The following is a 26,485-nucleotide window of genomic DNA, read 5'->3' as shown; positions in this document are numbered from 1 at the left end:
ACCATGTTCATTCATGGCCACTAGTGTTAAGGACCTCAGTGACAGACTGAGGTAGTGAGCAGGAGGGCAACCACAGAGGCAGAACCTAAGGACCTGGGTCTGTTTAGCTGGAAGTAAAGACACTTTCAAACAAATATAGTTTTTCAAAACTGGATTGAGGGGACTAGCCGGTTAGCTCAGTTGGTTAGAGCGCAGCCTTGTAATACCAAGGTCACGGGTTCCAGATCCCTGAAACGGCCAGCCACCAAAACTGGTTTAGGGGTTGGTGTGTAGTTCAGTTGCTTAGAGCACGGTGCTGATAACATCAAGGTCCAAGGCTCAATCCCTGTAACTGGCAAGCTGCCAAAACACAACCAAAACAAAACCACCCCCAAAAACTGGATTGGGCTGCTTTTTCACAGGTAGTGAGTTCCCTAACCCTGGAAGTGATTAAGCAAAAGCTTAACTAATTGGGTCTGGGTGGCTAGGGAGGTTTCCTGCACAGAGCTGAAGATGAAATATGGTCGAACTTTCAGCTTTCTCCTAGCTAGATGACTGATTTCATCCACCACTTGCTCACCACTGTCCTTCCCCTACACGCCCCCCACCTACCCCCAGCCTACCAGTCCCAACTTACCAGTCTCCGGCCATGGCCTGGGGCCGCTGCAGAAGAGGCAAAAAGGAGCCTTCCAGTTCTGCTTCTGCCGCTCCTCTACCAATGTCCCCAGCTGTTTACTCACTCCCAGACAGCCGGGGAGGCAGGCCATCTGCCCCCTGGGTTCCCAGAGGAGCCTGTGGGTTCAAGATGGGCTAGTGTCCCCTGGCCAGGTAGTGGGTGGACTCACCTGTCCGTGCACTCAGGGATTAGGGCGAAGCCTTGCTGGCGGGCTGAGGGCAGGCCTAGAACCGCCCAGCGGCGCAGAGACCCAGCGTCCTGGGTTCGGATTTACACGATTCTCACCTCGTGACAACACAGGCGTCTCGGGCTCCACCGAGACGGGCGATGCCCGGGGCGCGCAGCCTCTAGCGCTAGCCTTGTTCCCGAAGTCTCTTTCCTTCCAGATCCTCAGTCTGAAGACCTCAGCCCTTCGCCCGAAAGCCGATTTCCAAACAGCTGGGTGTGTGGGCCGAGGGCGAAGTCCCGCCCCCAGGGGTCCCTGATCTTTGCCCCAGCCCCAGGCTCCACGCCTCCCGGAGAGGCACAGGCGGGCGGGAGGCTCTGCCTTTTGTGTGTTTCGCTCCGAGGTGCGGGAGACACCCCCACTCTCTCCACAGCGCCCGCAGCGTCTCCTGGCGGCCCCCGGCCCCTCCTCTCGGCGTCCCCAGCCCCCCTGCTCAGCTCGGCGTGCCAGCTCTGGGATCGCTGGTTCGCTCCCCGCGGCGCCAGGAGGAGGGGCGAGGGCCAGTAGCCCCCTCCCCCGCGTGCGGCGCCGGAGCCTAGCTGAGCCGGGGGGTACCCGCCGCCGCCGGTCATGTGGGCCGGACTGCTCCTCCGGGCCGCCTGCGTCGCGCTTCTGCTGCCGGGGGCTCCGGCCCGAGGCTACACCGGGAGGAAGCCGCCCGGGCACTTCTCAGCCGAGAGGTAAGCGGCCCGCGCCCCTCGCCGGCCCCGCCGGTGGAGCGCTACTGGCGTGGAGCGAGGGGGCGCGGAGGGGCGCGGAGGGGCCGCCGGCAGCCGCGGGTCGGGGCTCCTTCTGGGGCGCTGTCCGCGCGGGCGCAGCCCAGGGGTCCGGACAAAGAGACAGCAACTTGTGCTTCTGATCGGGTGCCCGTTGTGCGCCCGTGGCTGGGGCTGACCTGACTGGGACCTGCGGGCGGACGAATATCCAGGCACTGGGTGAGCCCGAGTGTGCCCTGGCGCGCGGACTCCCGGCATGGGGAGCCCGGGACGAGCCACCTGGTCTCGGGACTGGCCAGCTTTCGCTGCCGAACGTGCCGGTGGCTCTGCCTTGGCAAGCGCCTGGCCTCCGCCGCTGCGCCGGCCGCTCGGGGGTTGGGGACTTGCCCTGTGTCGTTGCTGTGCGCACACGGTGGACCTTGGAACCGCCGGGGTCTCTCCGGCTTATGTTTCGGTTTCCGCCCGTGCGTGCGCGCGGGTGGGGGTAGGGTGTGTGCCCCTTCGCTGTCTTTCCGGATGGATGCCGCCCCCGCCCCCCACGTGTTTCCCCCGGCCGAGGCCGGGCAGCTGCGGGGCCGTGCGCGTGTGTGCGTGATGCTCGGAGCCGGGGAACACGATGTCAGCGGACGGCCTGGCTCTCGGCCACGTCCTCCGGGGGGCGCGCGGCGGGGGCGGCCCCGCCAGGCTTGCAGCTCGCACGTGTGTTCCGCAGCCACCGCCCATTCCTGCTCCGATCTGGCCTCGCGGCGTTTCACAGACTCCTGCCACTTGTCTCCAGGTCATCGCCAGCCCTAGGAGGCTCTCTGGGGCGCTCTGGCAGGCGCTCGGCCCCTTCCCACCTGAGAGTGCCTCCCCACCAGCCTCCTCAAGGCATCCTTCCATCTGCCGCTTTGGTGACACCGTCTGTCCCTTTCAGAGCCCCCCACGGCTCGGCTTGTTAACCAGGTCTGAGGAGCAGGAGCTGCAGGCCTCTTCCTCCCAGGCTGCTGCCATAATTGCTTCAGCAAGTGGGGTGGTGAGACGTCACTGCCAGCTCCACCCCGCTTCTCCAGGAAGGCCCTCTCTTCTTCTGAGATGACTTCAGAGAGGGAAAAAGGCTCCTCAGGCCCCAGGAACAACTTTTTGAAGACTTTTCTGTACTACCATGGTACCCTGAGCTGCTCTTTCCACATTTGGCACAGATTATTCTCCCCCAAAACAGGGTAAATCTGCCTAGTCCCATGTCCCCAGCGCTTGGCACAGTGCCGTACACATAGTGCTCTATAAAGTATCTGGCTTGCAGAATGACATTCCCATCAGCATCTGAACATGGTTGGTGCACAGTTGAGGAGAGTTTTCTTGTCTCTACTCTGTTGTTCCAGATTCCCAATTCAAACCGGGCTGGACTTAATCACCCTCTGCCCAGCCTGTCACTGGAGCCAGTTGCAGTCATTGTCTCTGTCCCCTCCAGCCTGTGACTGTGACCCTCCCCTCCCTGCAACACCCTCTCCCTTCCTCTTCTTTCACCGGCTGCTCCTTGGCCTCTCTCCCTCCTAGATACTACCCTTCTAGGAAAGCATCTCATACCCTCCTCAGTGCTCCGTAGCCTGTCCTGTTGTGGCACTTGTCAAACTATGTTATCATCTGGTTTCACTTTTCCCTTGAAGGTGGGGACAGTGGCTTGTCCATGGCAGTAGCGCTATGCCTTGCCCAGCGTTGAGGACACAGCCAGATGCATGTCTGGCTTTCTGCCCTTCCTATACGTGGCTTCCCCTTCACACCCAGCTCTGGACTGTGTGCCTGGCTGTGCAGACCCCCTTACCTCCAGATTTGGGCAGCTCACTGGTGCCCGTATTCCAGCCCTAGAGATGTCACCTATGCCAGTGCCCTCCGGGCATGCTCTCCCTCCTCCTCTTCTGCTGGCTTCCTTCTCAACCTTTGCCTCAACAGCTCTTCATTGAGCACCTACTATGTGCCAGGTGCTCTAGATGCTGGGTAACAAAACAGCAGCAGCCTATGTCCTCAGGGAGGTGTAGGAGAGACAGACAATGAACAAATCAACAAATTCATCAATAACAGTGTCCCAGGAAGTAAGTGTTATGGAGAAGGATAAAGCAAGGTCTGGGTGCACAAGAAAGGCCTCTCTGAGAAGGTGACATGAGCAGACACCTGGGTGAAGGGAGAGAGTGAACCCCGTGTGTGCGAGGAAGGACCTTCCTGACGGGATGCAGCGCGGAGTCCTGAGGTGCCACCCCCGGGCTCTTCACCCACTGCAGGCCTTCCTCAGCTCCAAGGCCCTTTCTCCCGGCTCTTAGTCCATGGGAGGGGGATTGGAGGAGGCTGATGTCTGTCCTCTCTCACTTTTGTCTTCATCCTGCCTCTAGGAGCAACTCTCTGGGTCATTTTCTTTAGCTAGTTCCCATTGGCCTGTCAGGGGGGTTCTCAAGAACTGTTTGTTGACTGACTTACAGACTGGCAGGGAGGCTTTCATGTTGACCAATCCCTCCCCATACAGAACGTGGAAAGAAAGTGCTCTCTCCTCTCTTGCAGACGGCGGCCAGGCCCCCACGTCTGCCTCTCTGGATTCGGGAGTGGCTGCTGCCCTGGCTGGGTGCCCTCCGTGGGCAGTGGGCACTGCACCCTGCGTAAGTGCTTGTCCCCATACCCTAGGCTTCTCCACCAGCAGTGTGTGTTGCCAGTGCTTGGTCCCCGGTCTGAGGGGCAGTTGGGGGGCCCCAGTGTCCAGTCTCTCACCTGCATTTCTCCTCTCAGCTCTCTGCTCCTTCGGCTGCGGGAGTGGCATCTGCATTGCTCCCAACGTCTGCTCCTGCCAGGACGGAGAGCAAGGGGCTACCTGCCCAGGTAACTGGGGATGGGCAATGGTGGTAGGAACAGTGGAATGAACACTGAGATTATGTGCCAAGCAGCAGGCATTGAGGTGTGTTCTAATGTATAATCTTCCAACAGCCCTATTAGGTAGGCATTTTCATTCCCATTTTCTAGATGAGGAAACTGAGGCACAGAAGTTCTTGTCTTGCTCAGGGTCACACAGCTAGTAAGTGGCAGAGCTGGATTTAAACTCAGGCCTGTTTGCCTCCAGAGCCACCCTCCCATCAGAATTTGGGAGGACCCCTGGTGAGATGGGGGTGGCTGGGACTGCTCAGCGGTGTGTTGTTCACCAGTGTGATGCCTGTTTTAGAAGCCCACGGACCCTGTGGGGAATATGGCTGTGACCTTACCTGTAACCATGGTGGCTGTCAGGAGGTGGCCCGAGTGTGTCCTGTGGGCTTCTCGATGACAGAGACAGCTGTTGGCATCAGGTGTACAGGTGAGAGGCCTGGGAGCAGTGGAGGGGGAGGGTGGGACTGATGTCTCCTCCCTGTCCTACCAGGATGGTCTCCCGGAAGTTGCAAGAGCCAAGCTGAGCTAGGACAGGCTCTGACCTTTGAGAGTGGACAGGGAGGCATACAAGCAAAAGAAACATGTCACTTCTGTTATTTACAGAGCACCTCTTATGGGCAGGAACAGAGCGAGGGGCTGGGGTCTTGAGGACAATCAGTTGGTCCCTGCAGTTATGGAGCTTCTGAATATGAAGAAGGGAGACAAGCAACAGGACAAGGACAGCCTAGTGTAATGAGGACCGTAGCGGGGGAAGTACAAGGTGCCAGGGCCCACAGAGGGGTCCTGGACTGGGGGGAGGGGTGACCAGGGACGTTACCTTGGGAAAGTGACGTTTGAAAGATGATGAAACCTAAACTCAATAATTATTTTGTAAAAGTATTATTAGTTTGTGATTTTAAAAAGTTTCTAGGGCCGGCTCGTGGCTCACTTGGGAGAGTGCGGTGCTGATAACACCAAGGCCACGGGTTCGGATCCCATATAGGGATGGCCGGTCGGCTCACTGGGTGAGCGTGGTGCTGACAACACCAAGTCAAAGGTTTAGATCCACTTACCGGTCATCTTTTAAAAAAAAATAAAAATAAAAATAAATAAATAAATAAAAAGTTTCTACAGGCAAAGTCTGTTACCTTCCCCAGTGGCAGCTACTGTGACCAGTTTCTTGCCAGTCTTTCCAGAATGGCAAAAGCCTTTTTGGGGGCTGGCCGGTTAGCTCAGTTGGTTGGAGCATGGTGTTATAACCCCAAGGTCAAGGGTTCAGATCCCTGTCCCGGGCAGCCACCTCCTTGCCCTGCCAAAAAAAAAAAAAAAAGCTTTTTTGGAGTTTTAACTTTGTAAAAATAATGTTTCTCTCCCTGAATAAAAGATAATTCATTTCAGAACATTTGGAAAGTAAGAGGAGAAAGGTAAAAATAAGCATCCCTAGGAAGTCTCCTTCCGGAGATGTTTATTACTAAAATGAGGTTTTTTGTTTGTTTGTTTTGTTTTTTGCCCTTTTTCCTGGGTGTGCATGTGTGTGTTTATGTATGTTAGGCATGCATATATGTGTGTCTTATAAAATTGGGATTATACCTTATCTGTAGTTCTTGTTCATTATTTTTTCTGCTTAACTTTACATTATGAGTATCACTAAATATTCCTTACAGTGTAATTTTTAATGGCTATATATGTGGCTGTCGTAATTGAAATACCTTGTTGTCTGTCATCCCTCATTTAGGTGGTCTGTCGTGTCTCACTGCTACAGATAATGCTGCAATACAGAGGCTTCTTGTTGGCTTCTCTGATTATTCTCCAGAAGGAGAATGTTTGGTTGCAAGGGTCTCATTGCTTGCTCCACCTTCCCTTCGGAAGGGCTGAAGCAGTTGATAGTCCCCAAATGGCTTTGCCATGGGGTACTTCCTGCACACACTTCTCATTGCAGAGGCAAATTGGACTGAGGACAGACCCGAGAGCAATGTCAAAGCAAGTGCAGGACAGGGTGGCATTGGCTGTAGCCACAATGGATACTGATGCGATGGAGTTAGTCAGAGTGGGCTTCTTAGAGGTGGTGGGCAAGGTCTCCAAGAGTCTGCCCATGGGAAGAGTGAGTAGATGCCAGGTAGAAGGCTGAGTGTGGGGTAAGGAGAGTGGAGGTGTCCAGCAGGTATGGGGGCCAGGTGGCGGGGAGACTCGGGTGCAGACTGGAGTGGGCTGAGCTGTCCCTTTAGGTCCTCAGCAGTTGTCATGGTTCCCAGGCGGGGAAGGGGCGCCATGCAGCAGCATTTGGGGAGATCCCCGTTTCCCAGGCCCCTTCACCCCTCAGGCCAGAACATCTCACCAGGCTAACCTTCCGAAAGCACGACTATGATCCAGTCACCCCACCTTGGGCAGAAGCCTCAGGGAACTCCTTTGGGCTCAACAGCCTGGTCTTATCTTAATCCACCTCTGCAGTCCTGTCTCCCACTGCCTGGACAGGAACCTGAGCTGCAGCCAGCCTGGGCCTCAGTGCAGTCCCCAAGGAGCTCAGCTGCTGCCTAGAAGTTCCTCAAACCCTTTGTCCACTTTGATGGCTCCTCTTGATGCTACTGGTCCTCCCAGCTCGTTGTTCCTCCAGGGCACACGTGCTGTGACAGGTTGTTCTGGGTAGGGCATGTATTACCTGACCAGGCCGGCCTTCCACGGGTGTGTGTCCTGGCTCCTCTGTTATCAGACTGTAAACATCTGGGGAGGCAGTTGTGTCTGAGTCACAGTCACATTCAGAGCGGGCCTTGCAGGAGTGTCTTCTCTCTTCCCAGACATTGATGAATGTTTAAGCTCCTCTTGTGAGGGTCACTGCGTGAACACAGAAGGTGGCTTTGTATGCGAGTGTGGGCCGGGCATGCAGCTATCTGCCGACCGCCACAGCTGTCAAGGTGAGCAGGCAGAGAGGGGATGGCTGCTCTGGAAGTGGTAGTGACGATACCACATTGAACACTCAGCCCTGCCAGGCCCAGCACCGTGTGCTTTCCACGTGTCAGTACATTTAACCTCCACCACAATGTTATCCTACTCATTTTACTGATGAAGATACTGAGGCTTGCCCAAGGCTGTTCTGTTAATAAGAGGTGGGGTCAGAATTTGAATGTCAGCACATCTGACACTAGGGCCCTTACTCTCAACCACGACTCACTGGAATCTGCTGCTGCTATTGGAGGGTGGGGGGATGGGGGTGAAGGCGAGGCCTTGAGGAGAGCAAGGGGCAGAGTGGGGCAGACTGGCCTGGGGGAGAAGGGAGGGACCTGGCTCTGAGCTCGTCCAGAGGGACCTGCAGTCATGATGGGGTCATGGATTCCCTGCATTCCTTGGTTCCAACTTCCCCAAAGCTGGCCCAGGCTCTGGAGACACCTGGGGAGTAGGATCCCCTTCAGGTCTGGTGGGGAGGGGAAGAACAAGGTTGGAACAAGGGAGAGGTGCTGTGGGAACCCAGGGAAGAGAAGGAATCTTTCCTAAGTGAGCAGGATGAGAGATCTTTTACAATAATTACTCATTCTTTTAATGAGTACACAAGTTATGCAAAGAAACATTCTCATTTTAAAAAGGCAGATGAGACAAAAGCTCCCTCTTAAAACTGTGCTATTATTTTCTGTGTGTTTGAAATTTTCATAAATTATAAAGTTAAAATTATCAAATTTAAAAAGTTTTAGATATCACGGTGCTAGCCCCAGGCCCTCTCTCCCACAGCAACCCTCTCTTCTCCCTAGAGAATAACCCTGGTGTCTTAGTCTGCTTGGGCTGCCATAACCAAATACCACAGGCTGGGTGGCTTAAACAACAGAAAATTTTTCTCATAGTTCTGGAGGCTGGAAAGTCCAAGATCAAGTTGCTGGCCAATTTCGTTTTTGGTGAGAGCTTTTTTCCTGGCTTGCAGACAGCAGTTTTCGTGCTGTGTTTTTACGTGATGACGAGAGAAAATGAACAAGCTTTCTGGTGTCTTTTCATATAAGGGCACTAATCCCACCATGAGGGCCCCACCCTCATGACTTCATCTAACTCTAGTTATCTCCCAAAGGCCACACCTCCACGTACCATCACGTTGGTGGGTAGGACTCCAACATGAATTTTAGGGGGATGCAATTCAGTCCACAGCACCCAGTTATCAGCCTGATGAGCGCCCTGCATGCCTCTCCCCATGACGTGTACATATACATATGAGGATACTTCAAAAAGTTCACGGAAAAGGGCTGGCCTGTTAGCTCACTTAGGAGAGTGTGGTGCTGGTAACGCCACGGTCAAGTGTTTGGATCCCTGTGCCAGCCAGCTGCCAAAAAAAAAAAAAAAAATTCTAGTTTTCCACCAACTTTCTGAAGTACTTTCGTATGTACACTTACCAAGATGTGATAGTCACTGAACTCTCATGTCTCAGGAACCAGGCTAAGCACTTTACGTGCATTTTCTCATTTCATACTCAACATTATCCTGAGAAGTTGGTACTGTTCATCTCATTGTATAGGAACCCAAGGCTTATTGAAATGAAATAACTTGCTCAATATCACGTTAGTCATTCTTCCACTTGTTTTTTCCCCCTTTGGCAGTTGGTCTTGGAGATCTTTCCACATCAGGGTAATCATACCTGCTGTGTTCTTTTTAACTGCTGCCTGGTATTGTGCAATGCAAGTGTCCCATAGTTTATGAGCTCTTCTCTTATTGATGAATATAGAGATTATTTCCAGTTTTCCCTAATTTCAAACAAAGCTTGGGGAAGGTTTTACAGAGGAGGTGCTGTAGAAGCTGAGTTTTGAGGTATAAGTAGGAGTTTTCCTGACAAGAAGAAAAGGCATTCCAGAGAGACAGACAGACAGACAGGAGAACATGGGCAAACGGAAGAACTGCAAGAGCGTGGTGTGTTTGGAAGACATCAAGAATTTAAGTCAGAGGGAAGGAGAGGGTCAGGGAAGGAGGTGGGAAAGGCAGCCCAGGGCTGCGTTTAAAGCCCTCATGAGCTGTGATGCAGCGCTGGTACCTTGACCTAGGATGAGACCTGTGGCCTATGGGAGCCACGGAGAGGTTTTCAGCAGGGAGTGGCCTGATCAGAGGTGTCCTTTGGCCAAAGCATCCTTGAGGCTGTGTAGAGGATGGCTTGGGAGGGACACAGATAAAGGCATGGAGACATGTGGGAGGCTGTGGCTGTTCTCCAAACTAGAGACAAGGTGGCCCAGCCTAGGGTTGGAAGAGAGGGTGGAGTGGGTAGGTCCAGGGAGTCTTTGGGAGTTGATAGACTGGGTGTGGGCACTGAGGAAGAGAGGGGGTGAAGGTGGCCCCCCACGGCCCTGAGTGGGGTAGGAGCTGGTGATAAGAGAGAAAGAGAGGACCACACATTTCCAGAACTCTTGGGGAACTGAACCCCAGCCTTGTCTTTTCCCCTTCCAGACACTGATGAATGCCTAGGGAACCCCTGTCAGCAGAGATGTAAAAACAGCATTGGCAGCTACAAGTGTTCCTGTCGAGCTGGCTTCCATCTCCACGGCAACCGACACTCCTGTGTAGGTAAGGTGTGTAGGGCCCTGTGGGCTGCACACTTAGGCTGCCAATCAGGAGGATGGACAGGGCACACCCAGGGACTGGGAAAGGTCAACAATTGCACTTCTTGATCCTCTGGAGTCTGAAGGGTCTTAAGCCTTTGCTCAGAGCCTTCCTGTCCTGGGGTTGGCGTGGCTCCACCTGGAAGACCCTGTCCTGGACTTTTCCTGGCTACATGCCACTTTCACCCTATTATGTGTCTCTTCTGCTCCTCCGCCAGATACACCCCAAGGATTCCTCTCTGCTCACCCATTTTCTTGGCTGCCTTTGCTCCCCTTGGTAAATAAAGCACGTTATGTCTTGGTTGCTCTAGTTTAGAAGGAGACCCATTTTCTCAGCCCATCAGGAGAAATTTCCAGGAAGGGACTGGTATGTTTGGCTTGAGCTTGGCTCATGGGTTGAAGGTGGGGTCCCATGGGCCTGAAAAAAGACCTTGTTCTAGTGGAGTTAGGTATTTGTCCCGAAGCCTACCTGGGCAGCACAGGGCGTTTTGAGACTCCTTTTCAGAAAGAAGAATGGGATGGTGGAAGGTTTGGAGATGAGATTTCCATCGGGGCTCATCCCCACCAGCTGGCACTTAATCTCCATTGCATAGTGCTGGGCATGAAGTGCTGATACCCCCATTAAATCCCTACTGGATATAGGAGACTAGTACTAGATTTCAGCCCTGCTCCCAGCCCTCTGAGTCACATCCTGTGCCCGGGGCCAGGGGTGGACCCCATAAGAGCATGGCAGGGAGACTCCCTGAGTCTTATGGGCTAGGGGATGGGAGGAAGAAGGGCTCAGTAGCCCAGGCAAGGCAGCTGTCCACAGCGAGGCTCTCCCGCAGATGTAAACGAGTGTCGGAGGCCGCTGGAGAGGCGAGTGTGTCACCATTCCTGCCATAACACTGTGGGCAGCTTCCTGTGCACATGCCGACCTGGCTTCAGGCTTCGCTCTGATCGAGTGTCCTGTGAAGGTGAGCAGTAGGCCCCGCCCTCCTAGCCCCAGCCCCGCCCTCCTAGCCCCAGCCCCGCCCTCCCAGCCCCCGGCCCCGCCCTCCTGGCAACTGGCCCCGCCTTGCGGCTCCAGGTCCTCTTCCTTTTCTGCCCACTTCTTTTCAGTTCATTTTGTTTGTTCTCCTTCCACCTCTTTAACCATTCTTCTTCCCTCCTCTGTTCACTGTTCCCCAGCCCTTCTGTTTTCCCTCAAATGGTGAAAGGAAAAAAAATAACAGCAGTAGAGGAACGTGTGACAGAGCAGTGCCTTACTCTCACAGTGTGCCTGTAAACATATGTATGATGTTGTATAGTTAACGGGGCGACTGTTCCATGAACCTCTATTTTTCACTTCTCAGTGTGTCGTGGAGATCTTTCCACGTCAGCACCGAGTAAGCTCCCTCGGTCCTTCTCGTCCATGGTGCCTTTTCCATCCTGCCCATTTCCCATGACAGCCCTGAGCTTGCTGTCCCCGTTTCCCCTCCTAGACCCAGCCTCAGTGTCTCTGCTGTCTCACTCGGATCTTGAATCTTCTCTCTCACCCCTGCCCCATGCCTGCTACCTTCTCTCCCCTCTTAGTTTTTCTGATTCTCTCTTTTGGTCTTTCAGATCTTTGGGCAGTTTGTGTCCATCTGCAGGGAAAATGCCCTTTCCTATCCCTAAGTGTGTATAGGTGCATTGGGGACAGAAGCATCTTCTTAGAAGCGGGTCTGTCTGCCGTGGGGTTGGAGAGGACCCCAGGCTGTTGCTCCATCCCGGGCCTCAGCATCCCCTCCAGGGGCACCACAGCTGGGTAGGGGAGCAAGGGACACACTCCCGCCCTGTGAGGACATAGGAGTGGGGGGAGGGTCTTCCCGGGATGGATCCCTGATGGGTTTGAGATCTGCCTGGAAAACATGCGTCTTTTTGTGGCCGGCGAGGAAGGGAAGACAGAAGATTGTGCAGAGTCTGAAGCAGCTGTACCTCCAGCATCCCCACCTCGAAATCTCCTGCTCATTAGGTGCTTTTCCATCATCTTCCATGTGATCATCACCACAGCCCCAGCAGTTTGGGGTTAGAGCCATCGTATTGATGAAGGAACTGGCCCAAAGACTGTCAGTGACTCTTGGTGGTGGAGCTGAGTCCAGATCCCCCTGAACCTCATCTCCTGCCCCTGCTGCCCCCCTCAAGAGACCCCTGTGCTTCTATTTCAGCTTTCCCGAAAGCTGTGCTGGCCCCATCTGCCATCCTACAGCCTAGGCAGCACCCCCACAAGATGCTGCTCCTGCTTCCAGAGGCTGGCTGGCCTGCCCTGTACCCAGGACACAGCCCTCCTTCTGGAGCTCCAGGGCCCCCAGCTGGAGTCAGGACCACCCGCCTGCCGTCTCCTACCCCAGCACTACCTACATCCTCCCCTTCCGCTCCTGTCCGGCTGCTCTCCACCCTGATGGCCACCCCAGTGCCTAGTGCCTCCCTGCTGTGGACCCTCAGACCTCCCTCATTCCTCCAGGGGGAGGCGGTGGGGACCCCTTCCTCACCCAGGGGCCCCGAGGCCCCACGGCTGGCAACAGGGCCCTCTCCTTGCTGGCACCTGGAAGCCAAGTATGAATCGGGGAGCAGCTGGATGGAGCCTGGGTGTTCCCAGTGCTGGTGCAAGGTGGGTGTGAGGGGTCCCCAGAGCTGTACTGGTCTGGTTTCTGGGGCCTTGTGGTGGCTGCAACTCCTGCTTGTGCTTCCAGGACGGGGTGGTGACCTGTGAAAAGATGACATGTGAAGCTGCTTGTTCCCACCCAGTTCCCTCCAGAGATGGGGGGTGCTGCCCATTGTGCACAGGTGAGAGCGGGTGCCAGGGAAGGACACAGTCCTGCCTCTTCCCTCCCCAAGCCCTCCTGTGCTGAAAGGCTCTTCTCCAATTGTGGTATACGTTAGAATCACCTGGAGGGCTTATTAAACAGCTCCCTGGGCCCCATCCCCAGAGTTTCTGATTCAGCAGGTCAGGGATAGGACCTGAGAGTGTGCATTTCACAAGTTCTCAGGTGCTGCTGCTGCTGGTCTGGGAACCATACTTTGAGAACCACTTCCCTATGCTGTGATATCCCTCAGGGGGAGCTTTTCATCTTCCTGGCATCCTTTTTGAGCTTCATTCATTCATTCATTCACTCCCTCATTGAGTCTCTTCAAATCCACTCTGCAGTCCTCTTCTAGTTCCCCTGCTCTAGTTCCCCTCCTACAGCTGAGGGAGTAGTCATTTCTAAATTCTGTCCCCTTTCCGACTCCCTCCCACCATCTCCGCTTGCAACTTTTCATTTGCTTCCCATTGCTTTTAGGATAGACCCAGATTTATACTCCATCCTTCAACAGAGCTCTGCAAAATTTGCTCTGCATATGAATCTCTGGGGCTCTTGTTAAAATGCACATTGTCACTCAGTAGGTCTGCGAAGGGCTGAGTGCGGCGCTGGGAGCGCCGAGGCCGTGGGTTCAGATCCTATAGAGGGATGGCCGGTGTGCTCACTGGCTGAGCGCCGTTCCGGTGACACCAAGCCAAGGGTTACGATCCCCTTACCGATCACACACACACACACACAAAAGAGAATTTGCATATCTCTGATGCTCGTGGCAATGTGATACCAAGGTTGCTGGACTTTGAGCAGCAATTAAAAAGTCTTCCTAAAGGTTAAAATGGAAATACACTTATTGATGTTCGTAGTGATAATTAACTTTTATTATATCCCTTCTGTGTGCTGAGCCCTGAATGTAAAATACTGCGTACTTCATATCTGAGCTTATGGATCCTTCCAAGTCCGCTGCAGGGCACATGGTGGTATTTCCATTTGTAGTGGAGACAGCTGAGTCCCAGAGAGGTTAAGTGACATGTCTGAGGCCACTCAGGTAAACTGAGCTGGCAGGCCAGGTTTTGAACCCAGGGTTGTCTGGCTGCCTTTCCTGCCTTATGGGAATAAAATGTTGTGCTTTCAAGACAGTTGTGGGTTCATCAGACATGAACGGACCCTCCTGGGGCCACCACGGCCAAGCCTTGCGATTCCTCCTGGGTGGTTTGCCAGGGGACCTAGGACCTCACAGTTCAGGGTACCTGAATCTGCCATGCCTGGGGTATCTAGGGCGGTGAGAGAAGTTTCCAGGTACATTAAGCCTGGGAAAGGAGTAAGACCTTAAGCTTCCTCGTCTTTGAAGAGGTCTGATGCCTCCACCTCCTGTTCGTCTTTCAAAGGCTGTTTTCATAGTGGTGTCTTCAGAGCTGAAGGGGACGTGTTTTCCCCTCCAAACGAGAACTGCACTGTCTGCGTGTGTCTGGTAAGCACCAGGAGATGCCCAGAGCCTTGGGGGTGTTTTCTTAACCTTTGGGGATTTTAGAGGAAGGGGGAAAGACTGGATGTTAAAGGTGAGCTTGTTGAATGAAAAGGAGAGTTCTCAGACTGTGGATTTTGGTCAAACCTGCAGAATTTAAAAGGGTGGGGGAAGTTCAAATCTGTAGTTTGGGGGAGTCAGGGAGGCTTCTGCTGAGCACAAAGAGCCAATGGGCAGACAGGGTCCATCTGTTTAGGAAGGGGAGGGGACGAAACTCCGTTGGAAATTTCCCACCAGAGAGGCAGTTTTTCTCGCCAGGCAAAATATTTGCCAGCGCCATAAAGGTGTCCACATTGGGGAGGGAGAAGGTTCATTACCAAACTCAGCTTGTTGAGAGTATTTTGCTTTAGGCAAATCCACTCCTCCGAGAATAGTTATTCAGCACTTACTATGTGCCAGACACCACCAGATGCTGTCACATGTGTTTGATGATGAGCACCCACTGCGTGCCAGGCACAGGCTTGGAGCCTTTCATCTTTTTCCTCACTGAGGCTCCTGGCAGCTCTCCGGGCTAGGTTTTACTGTCGCTATTCTACAGATGAAAAGACTGAGGCTGGCAAGTGGCACAGCTGGGATTTGAACCGAGGTTTGTCTGAGTCCAAAGCCCGGCCTGTCCATCAATCCTCTCACCATCACCCTCTGACCATGTGTGGAAGTGGCTCCGGATCTGGCACTGATGGTGGGAGCTGAGGCGTAAGATCAGGGGCACATACACAGCACTGGCAGCTGTTACTGAGCTCTTACTCTATGCCTCATTGCAGATAATCCTCAGCAACCCCTGAGAGAGGTGCTGATCCAGCCCATCTCACAGACAGGGAGACTGAGGCTCAGAGAGATGATGTACTTTGCCCAAAGCCTCATTAGTGGAGGAGCAGACACTGGAACTCAGGTCTGGCTGACTCCAAAGCTGGGGACTTTTTGATCCTAACTTCATATTTCTAAAATTTATTTTTAAATTTAATTCTTTGAATAGTTGATATGAGCCACTTGGTTCAAAGCTCAGATGCACAGGAAGGTGCATGAGTGTCTCCTTCCCCGCAGGAGTAAGCTCTACTTTCTTTGCAGCATCCTTGCAGGGCTTCTGCATGCTGTGGCAGGCTAGGCACATCTCCATAAGGAAGGTAGCATGCTCTACTCTGGTCTGCCCTTGCCTTTTTCAACAGTGTGTCTTGGAAAAGCACACCATAATAAATGCCAGGAATGTGGCCCCTGTAACTGCATTTAAAGGTCTCAGATGGCTTCCCTTAGGCAGCTTTTGCATTGGAAAGGCACAGTGTAAAATAGGGAATGAGTGGGCTTGTGATGGGCCCTAGGTCAGCCGAGCCCTGTTCCACCTCCCTACCCCCCAGTGCCATCTCTTGCCTCTCCTCAGGCTGGAAATGTGTCCTGCATCTCCCCTGAGTGTCCTCCTGGCCCCTGTCAGACCCCCCCACAATCGGATTGCTGTACTTGTGTTCCAGGTAAGGGACTCTCCTGGGGAAGTTTGCTCTTTCGTGTGTGCAGGGGAGGGGGTCTCTGTTGAGTATGTGTTGGGATGGGGAGAGTGGAGGGGAGAGGAAAGTTACTGATTTCTACTTAGAAACTCAGATTAAATGAAGCATTTCAAATTGCTCATTTTTGTTGAGCACCTATGTGCCTGGTGGTTTGGATGCTATATTGTGCTCACTGCCCAGCCTGTCCCCTTCCCCAGGAGGCACCTTCAGCACAGGCAGAGAGGGGTTGGAGTCCACCTTTGCTCTGTCTCTAGATAGGGATGGGTCTCCCCTTACCCCCTAATGAGTTGGTCTTCTGTTAAAAACATGGTTCTGTTTCCTGGGATGACCTCATCACTGTAGCAGAGATTCCCCGCCAGCTCTGTGTCCCTTGCTGTGTGGGACACTCGCCAATTTCATTGAATCCTTGTGTCACCACTCTGAGGAAAACTGAGGCTCAGAGAGGTCAAGTCACTGCCCAAAGACACACAGCCACTTAGTAATGGAGCAGAACTTGAACTCAGGTCTACCTGATTCCAAAGCTGGTATTCTTTTTAAATATATATTTTTTAACTTTTAAATGTTATATTATTTTTAATTGAATTCTTTTTGAATAGTCAGTATAGTCCCTATGAAGTAGAAACTGTTATTTACCCCATTGTACAGATGAGAAAACTGAGGCTTAAAAAGCTTTGTGTCTTGCCCAGAGTCCCATAGTGAGTTGTGTAGCTGGGATTTGCAGCCCGGACAGTCTGACTAAGGGTGGGTTGACCTGGGCAGATTTTTAGTCTGTTTTTACATTGGGGAGATCTTCAGATCAGAGGCTCTCACTAAACCCTCAAACCTCCAGGGGGCGGCATCGTTGCCCGACCTTTGTCTTAAGTCGGAGGAAGTCTCTTTGTATCTTTTTTCTCTTGCTCTTTCGTTGTTTAGGGCTTCCCCTGCCTTTTTGGTCAAGGGCCTCATTTTCCATGTGATTTATTCTCTGCTAGTTTTTGAGTACTAATTAATTTTGTGTCTGCGGTTTGGAGGGAGAAGTGATTTGGGATCTTGGGCATGGAGCATGCTGTGTGTGGAGTGCTGTGGAGGTGCGTTAGCTGTCCTGGGGTCACCTGTCCACTTGTCCCCAGCCCAAGGACCTTGAGCTGTTCTTCCTTTCTCTGCAGTGAGATGCTATTTCCACGGCCGGTGGTACGCGGACGGGGCCGTGTTCAGCGGGGGTGGTGACGAGTGTACCACCTGTGTCTGCCAGGTAGGGCGGCTGAGTGTCCCGGAGCCTGTTGAATTGGTGGAGAATGGGAAGGGGGCAGGGCACAGAATTTTACCCAGGCTGCCTTGACCAGGAGTAGATGAGCTGCCCCACAGCAAAAGGGAAACCGAGGCAGCAAGGGCACTAAGGGGGTTCCCCAAGGCCTTCCCACGGTCTCCTGTCGCGCTACTATCACAGAGCACCTACTGTGTGTGGGGGGCACAGATAAGCACGAGACAGCTTCAGTCCCCTCTGTCCAAAAGCCCACAGCTTAGCAGGGTGATGGCCAGGTAACCAGGGCCCCTGAACCCTTCTTGGAGGGAGGGATGTGAAGAGGGGACTTGAAGGATGACTGGGACCAATCAGGTGAGGAGCTGAGGGTGCTGTGCCAAGAGTGGGGGTACTGAAGATGGCAGTTCTGGCTGGAGTACGGAGAATGGAGTCAGGCAGGAGGCGAGGCTGCTGGCTGGGCTCGTGTCTCGGGTTGGGTTCCCAGAAGCAGGGCCTGAGATGGGGTTCTTGTGTAGATGATTTACCCACTGAGGGCGTGTGCTCAGGAGAAACCAGCATGGGAAGCAGGACAGGGCAGGGGGAAGCCGAGTGATGCTTGGGAGTCTCTGGGGTGTGCACTGTGCCAGAAGCTGGGCTCTTCTACCTAACATCAGCAGGTTATATGCACTCCCTTCCTTCCCTGGAGTGGGAGGTGAAGGGACCATCTGGGCGTCCCTGGAGGACATGGCTACCGTCAGCCGGGGCCAGTACTGAGGGGAAGGGATCTGGGTGGGGGTGATATCCTCGCCTACCGGGCTGGACTTGGCGCTTGGCTCTTGGCGAAGCTGCTGAGGGTTTTAGCTGTGGAGGAATGTGACCACATTGGTGCTTGAGGAAGTTGACGGCCACAGAGAGAATGGATTGGAGGGGACGCAAGTGGAAGGTGGCGGGGAGCAAGGCTGGCTGGGAGCAGGTGCAGGAGGGAGGGTGAGAGATGGGGAGGCCTGAGCTAGGTTGGGGGGGGCCCCAGCCAAAGCCCTGCACATTCCCGGGACCCCCTCCCAGCCCCTAATGAAGGACTCGCCCTTCTGTCCCCTCCTGCTCCCTGCCAGTTTCTTTGTCACTTTGCTTGAGGGGGAAGGAAGGGGGATGGCAGCCACCAACCTCCTCTTTAGCCCTTGGATGTCCCAGGGGTGGGACCCACTCTCACCGGCCCAGGCCTCTTGGCTCTCTTCCAGAATGGGGAGGTGGAATGTTCCTTCATGCCGTGTCCGGAACTGGACTGCCCCCGAGAGGAGTGGTGGCTGGGCCCTGGACAGTGCTGCTTCACCTGCCGGGAGCCCACGCCCATGACAGGTGAGGCCATTCCAGGGCTGTGCCCAGCACAGGTGTGGATGCCCAGGAGGGAGGCCGAGCTTCGCCCACTGAGACCATGAGCCTGTGTGTAGTGGCATCTGTGTGTGTGTGTGTGTGTGTGTGCACGCATGTATCTTTGTGTATGAGTGTGTCTGAAAGTGTTCTGCGTAGTGTTTATGTGTGTGTGTGTGTTCGTGTGAGTCATGTCTCTGAGCATAAGTTCATGTAAGTGCGTTTGTGTGTATGTGTCTATGAATGTGTTTTTGTGTGAGTGTGCCTGGGTGTGTGTGTGTCTATCGTGTCTGTATGTGTGCATGAGTTTGGTGTGTATGTGTATGAGTGCACAAGTTTGTGTGTGCCTGTGTTTGTGTGTGTCCCTTAGTGGCATCTGTGTATGTGTCTATGTGCGTCTGTGTGTGTGTGTGTGTGTGAGTGGTGTCTGTATGTCTCTGTTTGTGTGTGAATGGCATCTGTGTGGGTGTCTGGTTTGTGTATGAGTGGCGTCTCTGTGTGTGTGTTTAGGCGTGAGTGGCCTCTGTGTGTGTGTGTTTAGGCTTGAGTGGCCTCTGTGTGTGTGTGTCTGTGTTTGAGTGTGAGCAGCATCTTGTGTCTTCGTGTGTGTGTGGCAAATGTGTGTGTGTGTGTCTGTGTTTGAGTGTGAGCGGCATCTTGTGTCTTCATGTGTGAGTGGCGTATGTATGTGTGTGTGTCTGTGAGCATGAGGGGTCTGTCTTTGGTGGGATGGTGCTATAGGTCTGGCGGGCACCTCTGCCACTGTCTTTTCTCCCTTCCTGTCCTCTGGCCAGGCTGCTCTCTCGACGACAATGGGGTTGAGTTTCCGATTGGACAGATCTGGTCACCTGGTGATCCCTGTGAGTTATGCATCTGCCAGGTGAATGACAACCTGCTCGCCTTCAGCTGCTTTACCCGGCTGCACCCCTGCCTTGCTCAGACAAGGGCCCCCTGTCACTGACCGGGCTCCCAGCCCCGGCATCCCTGCCCCTCCCCAGGCTGGGCCACCTGAGGCCTGGCTTCAGTCTCCTTCCCGTGCCATCCACTTCTGCAGAAAGGGTTGGGACCCCATTTATCTTGTCCTCGGTAGATGTTTCAGGGCCACAGAGCTTGGCAGCCTGCCTTTAGGATTGTGTGTAACACACTGTGCTTGTGCTGGAGCTGCTGGAGTGAGGGGTCAGGATTAGTTCTCATAGAAGGTTTCTCTGGGGCGTGGATAACTGAGGGGGCTGGGGCAGCCCGAGAACCAGTTGCTCAGGCTGTGACTATGAATTTGCAATGTTTTCTTCATAAATGTGAGTCATGTGACCTCACCTTATCAGAACAGAAATGTAAACACAGCTACTTATCAAGAAACACACTTGTTTCATCTTGTTACTCAAGTACACACGGGCTTTCCTTTCTACTTTATAAGAGCTTTGAGTCCCTTAGAGCTTTGTTTCTCACAGTGGGGTCCTTGCACCAGCTGTGCGGTTAACATCACCTGGGAGATGTGCAGAATCCCAAGGCCTTGCCGTGTCTCTGGATTCAGAATCTGCATTTTAACCTCTGGTCAATTTGTGTGCACGTTAGTGTGTGAGAGGCACGGCTTTCATGTACCTTTCACATTTGTTAGAAAGCCTTGGACCCTCACACCTTTTATTGGAGCTAGAGTTGGGAAGAAAGTCCATCCATGCTCTTTTTCTCCTTTGGGACTGATTTTGGGCACTCATAGTATAAGATAGTAATGCAAAACATTCATAAATATTGAGATTCTTAAAAAAAAAAAAAAAAAAAAGAAACCTTATATGGCACTTTGGTCTTCTGACATAGACATTTCTGGTGGAATAGTTTTCTATAAAAATAGGATTTTATTGTACTCCATAGGATTGGGGTGAGCCAGGTTCCAGGGAACAGCTGAGAGAAGAATTTGGATGGGGGTGACAGTGCAGCCTTTGGCTGCTGCTGGAGAGTGACAGGAAGCCGAGGAGACCAAGATCCCAGCTCTTACCTTCTTTCTCCTTAGATTTGCAAAGCCTTTCTGGAAGGCTCACATTGCTTTTCCCAAGTAGCCAGTCTTCTTTGAGGGGGACCTGCCAACTCCCAACTGTCATGGCACCCTTTAGGCCAAGGCTTGGCCAGTTTGCAGCTTTGCCCTTTCTTTTTGGGGGTGGGAAGGGTGGAGCAGGTGGGGAGGTGGGGACTGGTGTCGCAGGTGGGGTTTTGGTGAAGTTCCTCCTTCCTTCAGGCAGATGGCTCCGTGAGCTGCAAGAGGACAGACTGTGTGGACTCCTGCCCTCACCCCATCCGGATCCCTGGACAGTGCTGCCCAGACTGTTCTGCAGGTAGCTCCCCGTGCAGCGCCCCCGCACCCCAGGGCAAGCTCCTCGGTACTAGGCACCGTACAAACTTCATCTCATGCCGTCCTCACACAACCCTGTAGGGCAACCCCACTTTACAGATGAGGAAACTGAGGTTCAGAGAGGTAAACAGTTTGCCCAAGTCAGGCCCTCTCTGGATGCTGGAAGCAGATATGATGATGCACAGAGCTCACAGCTTAGGTGGGTGATACAGGAACTATACCTTTGAAAGAATTAGAGAATAGTGAGAGGAAATAAAAATGATACTTGATTCTTAAATAGTAATGTGTACTTTTCCCATTACTTCAAAAGTAATATTTTGTTGTAGAAAATTTAGAAAAGATAGAAAGCAAAAAAAAGCTAAAAAAAGACCCGTTGCCACTGTTAACCTTGTGGTTATATCTTCCTAGCCTCTTTTTGTCACACACATGCACACACTGTTTAGTAAATGTAGATTTGATATATATATATATTTTTAATAGAATCTTTCTCTACTGTCTCATCACCTGCTTTTATACTTAGCAGTATGTGATAAGTACCACCAAGGTGGTGGGCTGGCCGGTTAGCTTGGCTGGTTTGAGCGTAGTGCTGTTAACACCAAGGTCCAGGGTGTGACCCCTATACTGGCCGCAGCCAAGAAAAAAAAAATTAGGGTGGCATCATTCGGATCAGGCCTCTGGGGACATCAGGAATTGGAGATGGGAGTGATGGAGAGAACATTCTGGACAGGTGGGGTTCGAGGTTTGGCTGGGTGGAGAGGAGCAGAGAGTGCTGGGGGATGACTGTGAGGCCTCACACACACACCTCATGTCTCCCAATGCCCCCACCTGCCTGAATCCAATGAGCGTTTGGTCACTTCTCTAACCCCTGGAGCAACTGCTTGGGGAGAAACACGGCCTGACCTTTGCTATCCAGATAAGCCTTGGACCTTTGCCCTTTGCCCTGGTGGGGAGGCTGGTCACCAGCCACCCCCCTGGCTAGCACTCACCACATGTTCTCTCTGGTAGGCTGCACCTACACGGGCAGAATCTTCTATAACAATGAGACCTTCCCATCTGTGCTGGACCCATGTCTGAGCTGCATCTGCCTGGTATGGACCACCTGGACCTGACCGCCGTCTCTGGAAACTTCCCAGTGATTGACATCAGCTCCTGAACCCCAGAGGCAAAATCCAGAACCCTCCAAGAGAAGGGTCACTCCTGGTTCATGGTGAAAGTCTGCTCCCTCCAGCCCTGCCCAGGGTGAATCTTTAGCTAAGGCTAAAGAGAGATTTTTAACCCTGGCTGGCAAAAGTCTTCTGCTTCTGGGTTTGCAGGGAGAGTCCTGAGGGCTGGCTCCTCACAGTATAAAATGAAGTTCAGTGATTCTTGCTGATGGTGGAGGGTAGGAGTGCAAGACTGGGGCTCTGTACTGGAGTTGTCTTAATACAGTCACATTATCGAGCTCCTGCTACGTGCCAGTCCCTGTTGTAAGCCTGTGAGATGTATGGACTCAGTTAATTCACTCAAGAATTCTATAGGGTAGGTATTAACATCATCTCCTTCTAGATGAAAAAAACCAAAGCACAGAGAGACGGTCAATTGCTCAAGATCCCACAACTAGTTAATCAAAGTGCCAGCATTTGAGTCCTAGTATTCTGACTCCAGGAAGCACATTTACATTCCTAAGCCATATTACCTGTCCATCAGAAAAAGCGTGTCAGATATAACACTGTATAATTTAGTGTTTGGAAAATGAAAAGAAAATCTTTACTGCCTATTGTGCTGAAACTGTTAATGCTGGGGGAGCTCCTTTGCTTGTCGTGGGTGCAGACATGGTCTTGTGTATCAGTGAGCTTCAGCTGAGGATGTGCGTGACAAGAGACATGCTCTACAGAAAGATTGAGAGACTCCGGGTAAACATCCCTGTGGGTGTAAATAGCCTGAGTGACCCACTGCATGTTGGCCCTGTTTGTTCACAGCCTCGTGCTTTGGGGAGCTTTGGCTTCTGGGTCCTGCTTTCTCCTCGGTTTTTCGTTCTCCCCTTTCCTGGCCAATTCATGCATTTCTTCAATAGGCACCTGTTGATGGAAGGAGTGAGCTCCATGGACAAGGCCAGGGCCTTGCTCTTGTGGGGCTTGTGTTCTAGTGGGGAGATGGACCCTAACCGAGTAAACACCACCCAGCCCCCGAACCTGCCCCGCCATGGACATCTCCTATGATGCTGACTGCTCTGTGGGTGCTCAGTGGTCACATGACCTGTGCTTTCCTGAGTGTCCCATCAGCTGCCCGAGTGAATGGCCTTGCGTGTTTTCTGTGTCCCACAGCTGGGCTCCGTGGCCTGTTCACCTGTGGACTGCCCCATCACCTGCACCTACCCTTTCCACCCTGACGGGGAGTGCTGCCCAGTGTGCCAAGGTGAGTGGAACCAACACTCCACACCTGAGGCTCCCAGCTAGGCCCTGGCTCTCATGCCGTCTCCCCTGCCTCTGCAGACTGCAACTACGAGGGAAGGAAGGTGATGAACGGGCAGGTGTTCACCTTGGATGATGAGCCCTGTACCCGGTGCACGTGCCAGGTGAGCTGGGCCTGGCAACCCAGGATCCTCCTGGCCAGGTGGCTGCTTCTTACCTTATGTCTCTTTACAAAACATGGAACCCCTTAGCCAATATAAGTCCATCCTTCTCCTGCCACTCTTCACCTTTAATTAACTGCCAGGACACCTTCAGTTTTGACTATCTCCTCTGTCTTTGCGGACATCGAGAGAGGTGGTTCCCCTAAGGCAGCTGTGTTGTCCTGGTGAGTGCCCAGGCACTGTGTCCTTTGTCCCAAGATCTTTTTGTGGGTTCTGCTGCCAGTGACAGAGGCCCTTGAGGGCGCTGTTCTGGGTGGGCAAGATACTCTGGGCCTCCTCATGGATGTCTCTTGCTTCCCCAGCTGGGAGAGGTGAGCTGCGAGAAGGTCCCCTGCCAGCCAGCCTGCGGCGACCCCTCCCCACCCCCCGGGGACTGCTGCTCCTCTTGCTCAGGTAAGCGGCCTCCCGGAGTCTCAGCACTATCTTCTTCCACCTCACTCTTCTTCCCAGAAGCAGAGAACTTGCAAAGGCTGGATGTGAGAGACCTAGGCTCAGAGAGGGAACATGGCTTGCTCAGGGTTGCACAACTGTGCCTGGGTTGCCAACCCTCCTCCCATGCTTATTATGCCACTTCGGGATGTGCCACCTGACACTTATCTCCTGTTCCTTTCTCTTCTTCATTGTCTCCTTCCTTAATCTCTTCCTCTGCTTTCTTCTTTATTTTATTTATTTTTCCCTCCCTGCCTCCCTCCCTTCTTTCCTTTCGTTCTTCTTTATTTTACATTACAACTGAGGAACCGAATCAGGTTTGCAGAAGAGTAATCGCTAATAGGCATTGAGCACCCCTTATGCGCTGGGCCGCCTCATGCGTCTACATCCCATCTCTGCAGCAGCCCTTTGAGGTGGGTGCTCTTATCTTCCCCCTTTGCCAGGTGAGGAAACTGAGGCATAGGGAGGTGAAGTGACATGCTCAAGGCCACATAGACGATTGGAGGTAGAGCCACAATCTTGGCCACAGAGTTGATGCTTTTAGCTGCTACACTGTATGGATTCCTGAAAACGAGTGCATCTGTTTGTCTTTCTCAATTGTTAGTCCCTGTGGGTCTCTGCAGAGACCTGCGCAACACACAGTTTCAAAGTATTGGTGTGGCCCACAGCTGGCCATTCAAAAAGGCTCCCCAATATTCTCTTGGGCTGTTCTGCCTCCTCCTGCCTTCTTGGTTGACATTTAGGTGTTTGGACTGTGTGGTTAATAGGGGGAGTAACTGGGTGTCCGCAGTGGTTCGGTAACTCCACAACCCCTCACCAGATGGAGCTCTGAAAAAAGAGGAACTGTCCGGTGATGTAGCTGGTTTCCCATATTCCCACCAGTTCTACACTGTATGTTTAGCATTTAAAGTTATCCAGTTTACTATGTCCATAAAGTACCTTAAGTGTGGCTTATTTTATGTTTTTAAACTTCCAGAGAGACTGAAGTTTTTCACTGATTTGTGGCTTGCATTTCCTCTTGTATGAAATATCTAACTCCTTGACCTTTTGAAGAGTATGTTCTATTCTTAGGGCAGCTCTTCAGATCTGTGGATGAGGAGCTACTGGTTGGTTAGGACTGCTATGGCTGGGAACAGCTTCTGAGCCTATAAATCCATTATGTCAGGAATGGTTGAGTACCTTCTAGATTTTACTTCATTTTTACCAGCACAGACTCCTCTGCAGGCTGATAGATATTTGTCCCCTGGCTTTCTAGAGACGAGTTGTCGGCTACGTGCTGAGCATTTTACATGTGTTTGCTCATTTCAACGCTCCTGGGCATGTTCAAGGATGACTGCTTTTATCATCTCCATTTTGCAGATGGGGAAATGGAGGCTCAGAGAAGTTTCTAGTTGGTGGTGTTGGACTGGAGCCCAGATCCTCATTCCTTACTCTGTGTTCCTTCCCACTCTGCTCTCCTGTCTCTGGATGGGGAAACTGAGGCCCCCCAAAGTTCCAGCTCCTTCTGGAACATACTGCCTCGGCTACAATTGCCACGTGCCTCTCCTAACAAGAGCTCCCTTTAAGGGAAAATAACTTTTTTTTAATATATACTTTGGGGGGGGGGGGTGCAGGCAGCTGGCTGGTACAAGGGGAAAAAACTTTTTATTGAAGTAAGCTTATGAAGTTTCCTTTTGATGATTTTTTTTTAAAAAAACAGTTTTCTTGAGATATAATTCATATATCATACAATTCACACATTTAAAGTGTCTGATTCGATGGTGTTTAGCATATTTGTACAGTTGTGCAACTATCCTTTGATGATTTTTTAAATGTAATCATTCCAGTTTTTTAATGTGCTTGACAATATCCTTCTTCTTAATCATACCTTCTATACCCTTTCTTCTTTTGCTTCATTACTCTCCATTTTCTTTTTGCTTAGCCTCTTCCAGGTGTGCTGAGGCCCTTCTGAGGACAGAGCTTGGGTGTCTGTGCCCAGGGCAGCTTGTCCCAGAACCACCTCAGCCACTGGGGAGAACCATTGTGCATCTCGTTTCCCCCGCCTCTCTCTAGATTCCCTGTTTCCTCTGGAGGAAAGGCAGGGGCTCTCCCCTCACAGAGACGTGGCACTCAGCAAAGCAGCTCGGAGCCCCCGTGGAGACACCGAGGCCCCTGTCAACTGTAGCTCCTGCCCTGGGCCCCCAGCAGCATCACCTCCAAGGCCAGTGCTTCATGTCCTTCAGCTCCTCTTAAGAACAAACTTGTCTAATATGCAGACTTTACCTGCAAGCCCTTCAGGAAGGCAGGCTTCACCTTCATCCCCTTTGGGGCCAGGGGGCACTTTCCCAAGGGAGCGTGGGGCCTTCCAGTCTTCTCAACTCTCTCCAGGGCCTTCGATCCCTCCAGAAGCCTCCACTCTACCTCCAGCCTCTCCAGGAGCTCCTTGGCCACCTCCTGTTTCTGCAGAGCGCACCTTCTCAGCCTCTGAGGCTCAGACAGCATCCAGGTGGCCTTCTCTGCCTGTCACCCTCCTGACTGAAGCGTCAGCACTTTCCACCATGGCCCCCGGCCCCTCAGAGACCCCCATCACCCTCCTCAGGCCTCACAGACTCTCTCCCACTACCTCCAGACTCTCTGCAGCCCTTGCAGCCACTGCCCGCCCCAGCCCCCAGCTGCCCATGACAGCATCACAGGAGGAAGAGTCCACCGTGTGA

The 26,485-nt window shown here is 52.7% G+C and overlaps 1 protein-coding gene across 1 annotated transcript; it reads left to right on the top strand.

The window, feature by feature from the left end:
* The first annotated feature begins 1,451 nt into the window (after positions 1-1,451).
* Positions 1,452-26,485, top strand: VWCE (von Willebrand factor C and EGF domains). Its single transcript, XM_063095887.1, has 20 exons — positions 1,452-1,561; positions 4,127-4,221; positions 4,349-4,438; positions 4,776-4,904; positions 7,249-7,365; positions 9,860-9,976; positions 10,839-10,967; positions 12,180-12,622; positions 12,705-12,798; positions 14,195-14,277; positions 15,704-15,791; positions 16,970-17,055; positions 18,282-18,399; positions 19,206-19,291; positions 20,639-20,735; positions 21,758-21,840; positions 23,056-23,146; positions 23,224-23,306; positions 23,666-23,756; positions 25,845-26,485. Exons 1-20 carry the CDS (start codon positions 1,452-1,454, stop codon positions 26,483-26,485), a joined length of 2,871 nt encoding a protein of 956 aa, XP_062951957.1.

This window comes from Cynocephalus volans, chromosome 4 (genome assembly GCF_027409185.1).
Source record: "Cynocephalus volans isolate mCynVol1 chromosome 4, mCynVol1.pri, whole genome shotgun sequence".
Lineage (NCBI taxonomy): Eukaryota > Metazoa > Chordata > Mammalia > Dermoptera > Cynocephalidae > Cynocephalus > Cynocephalus volans.
This window is presented reverse-complemented; position numbering and strand designations above follow the sequence as displayed.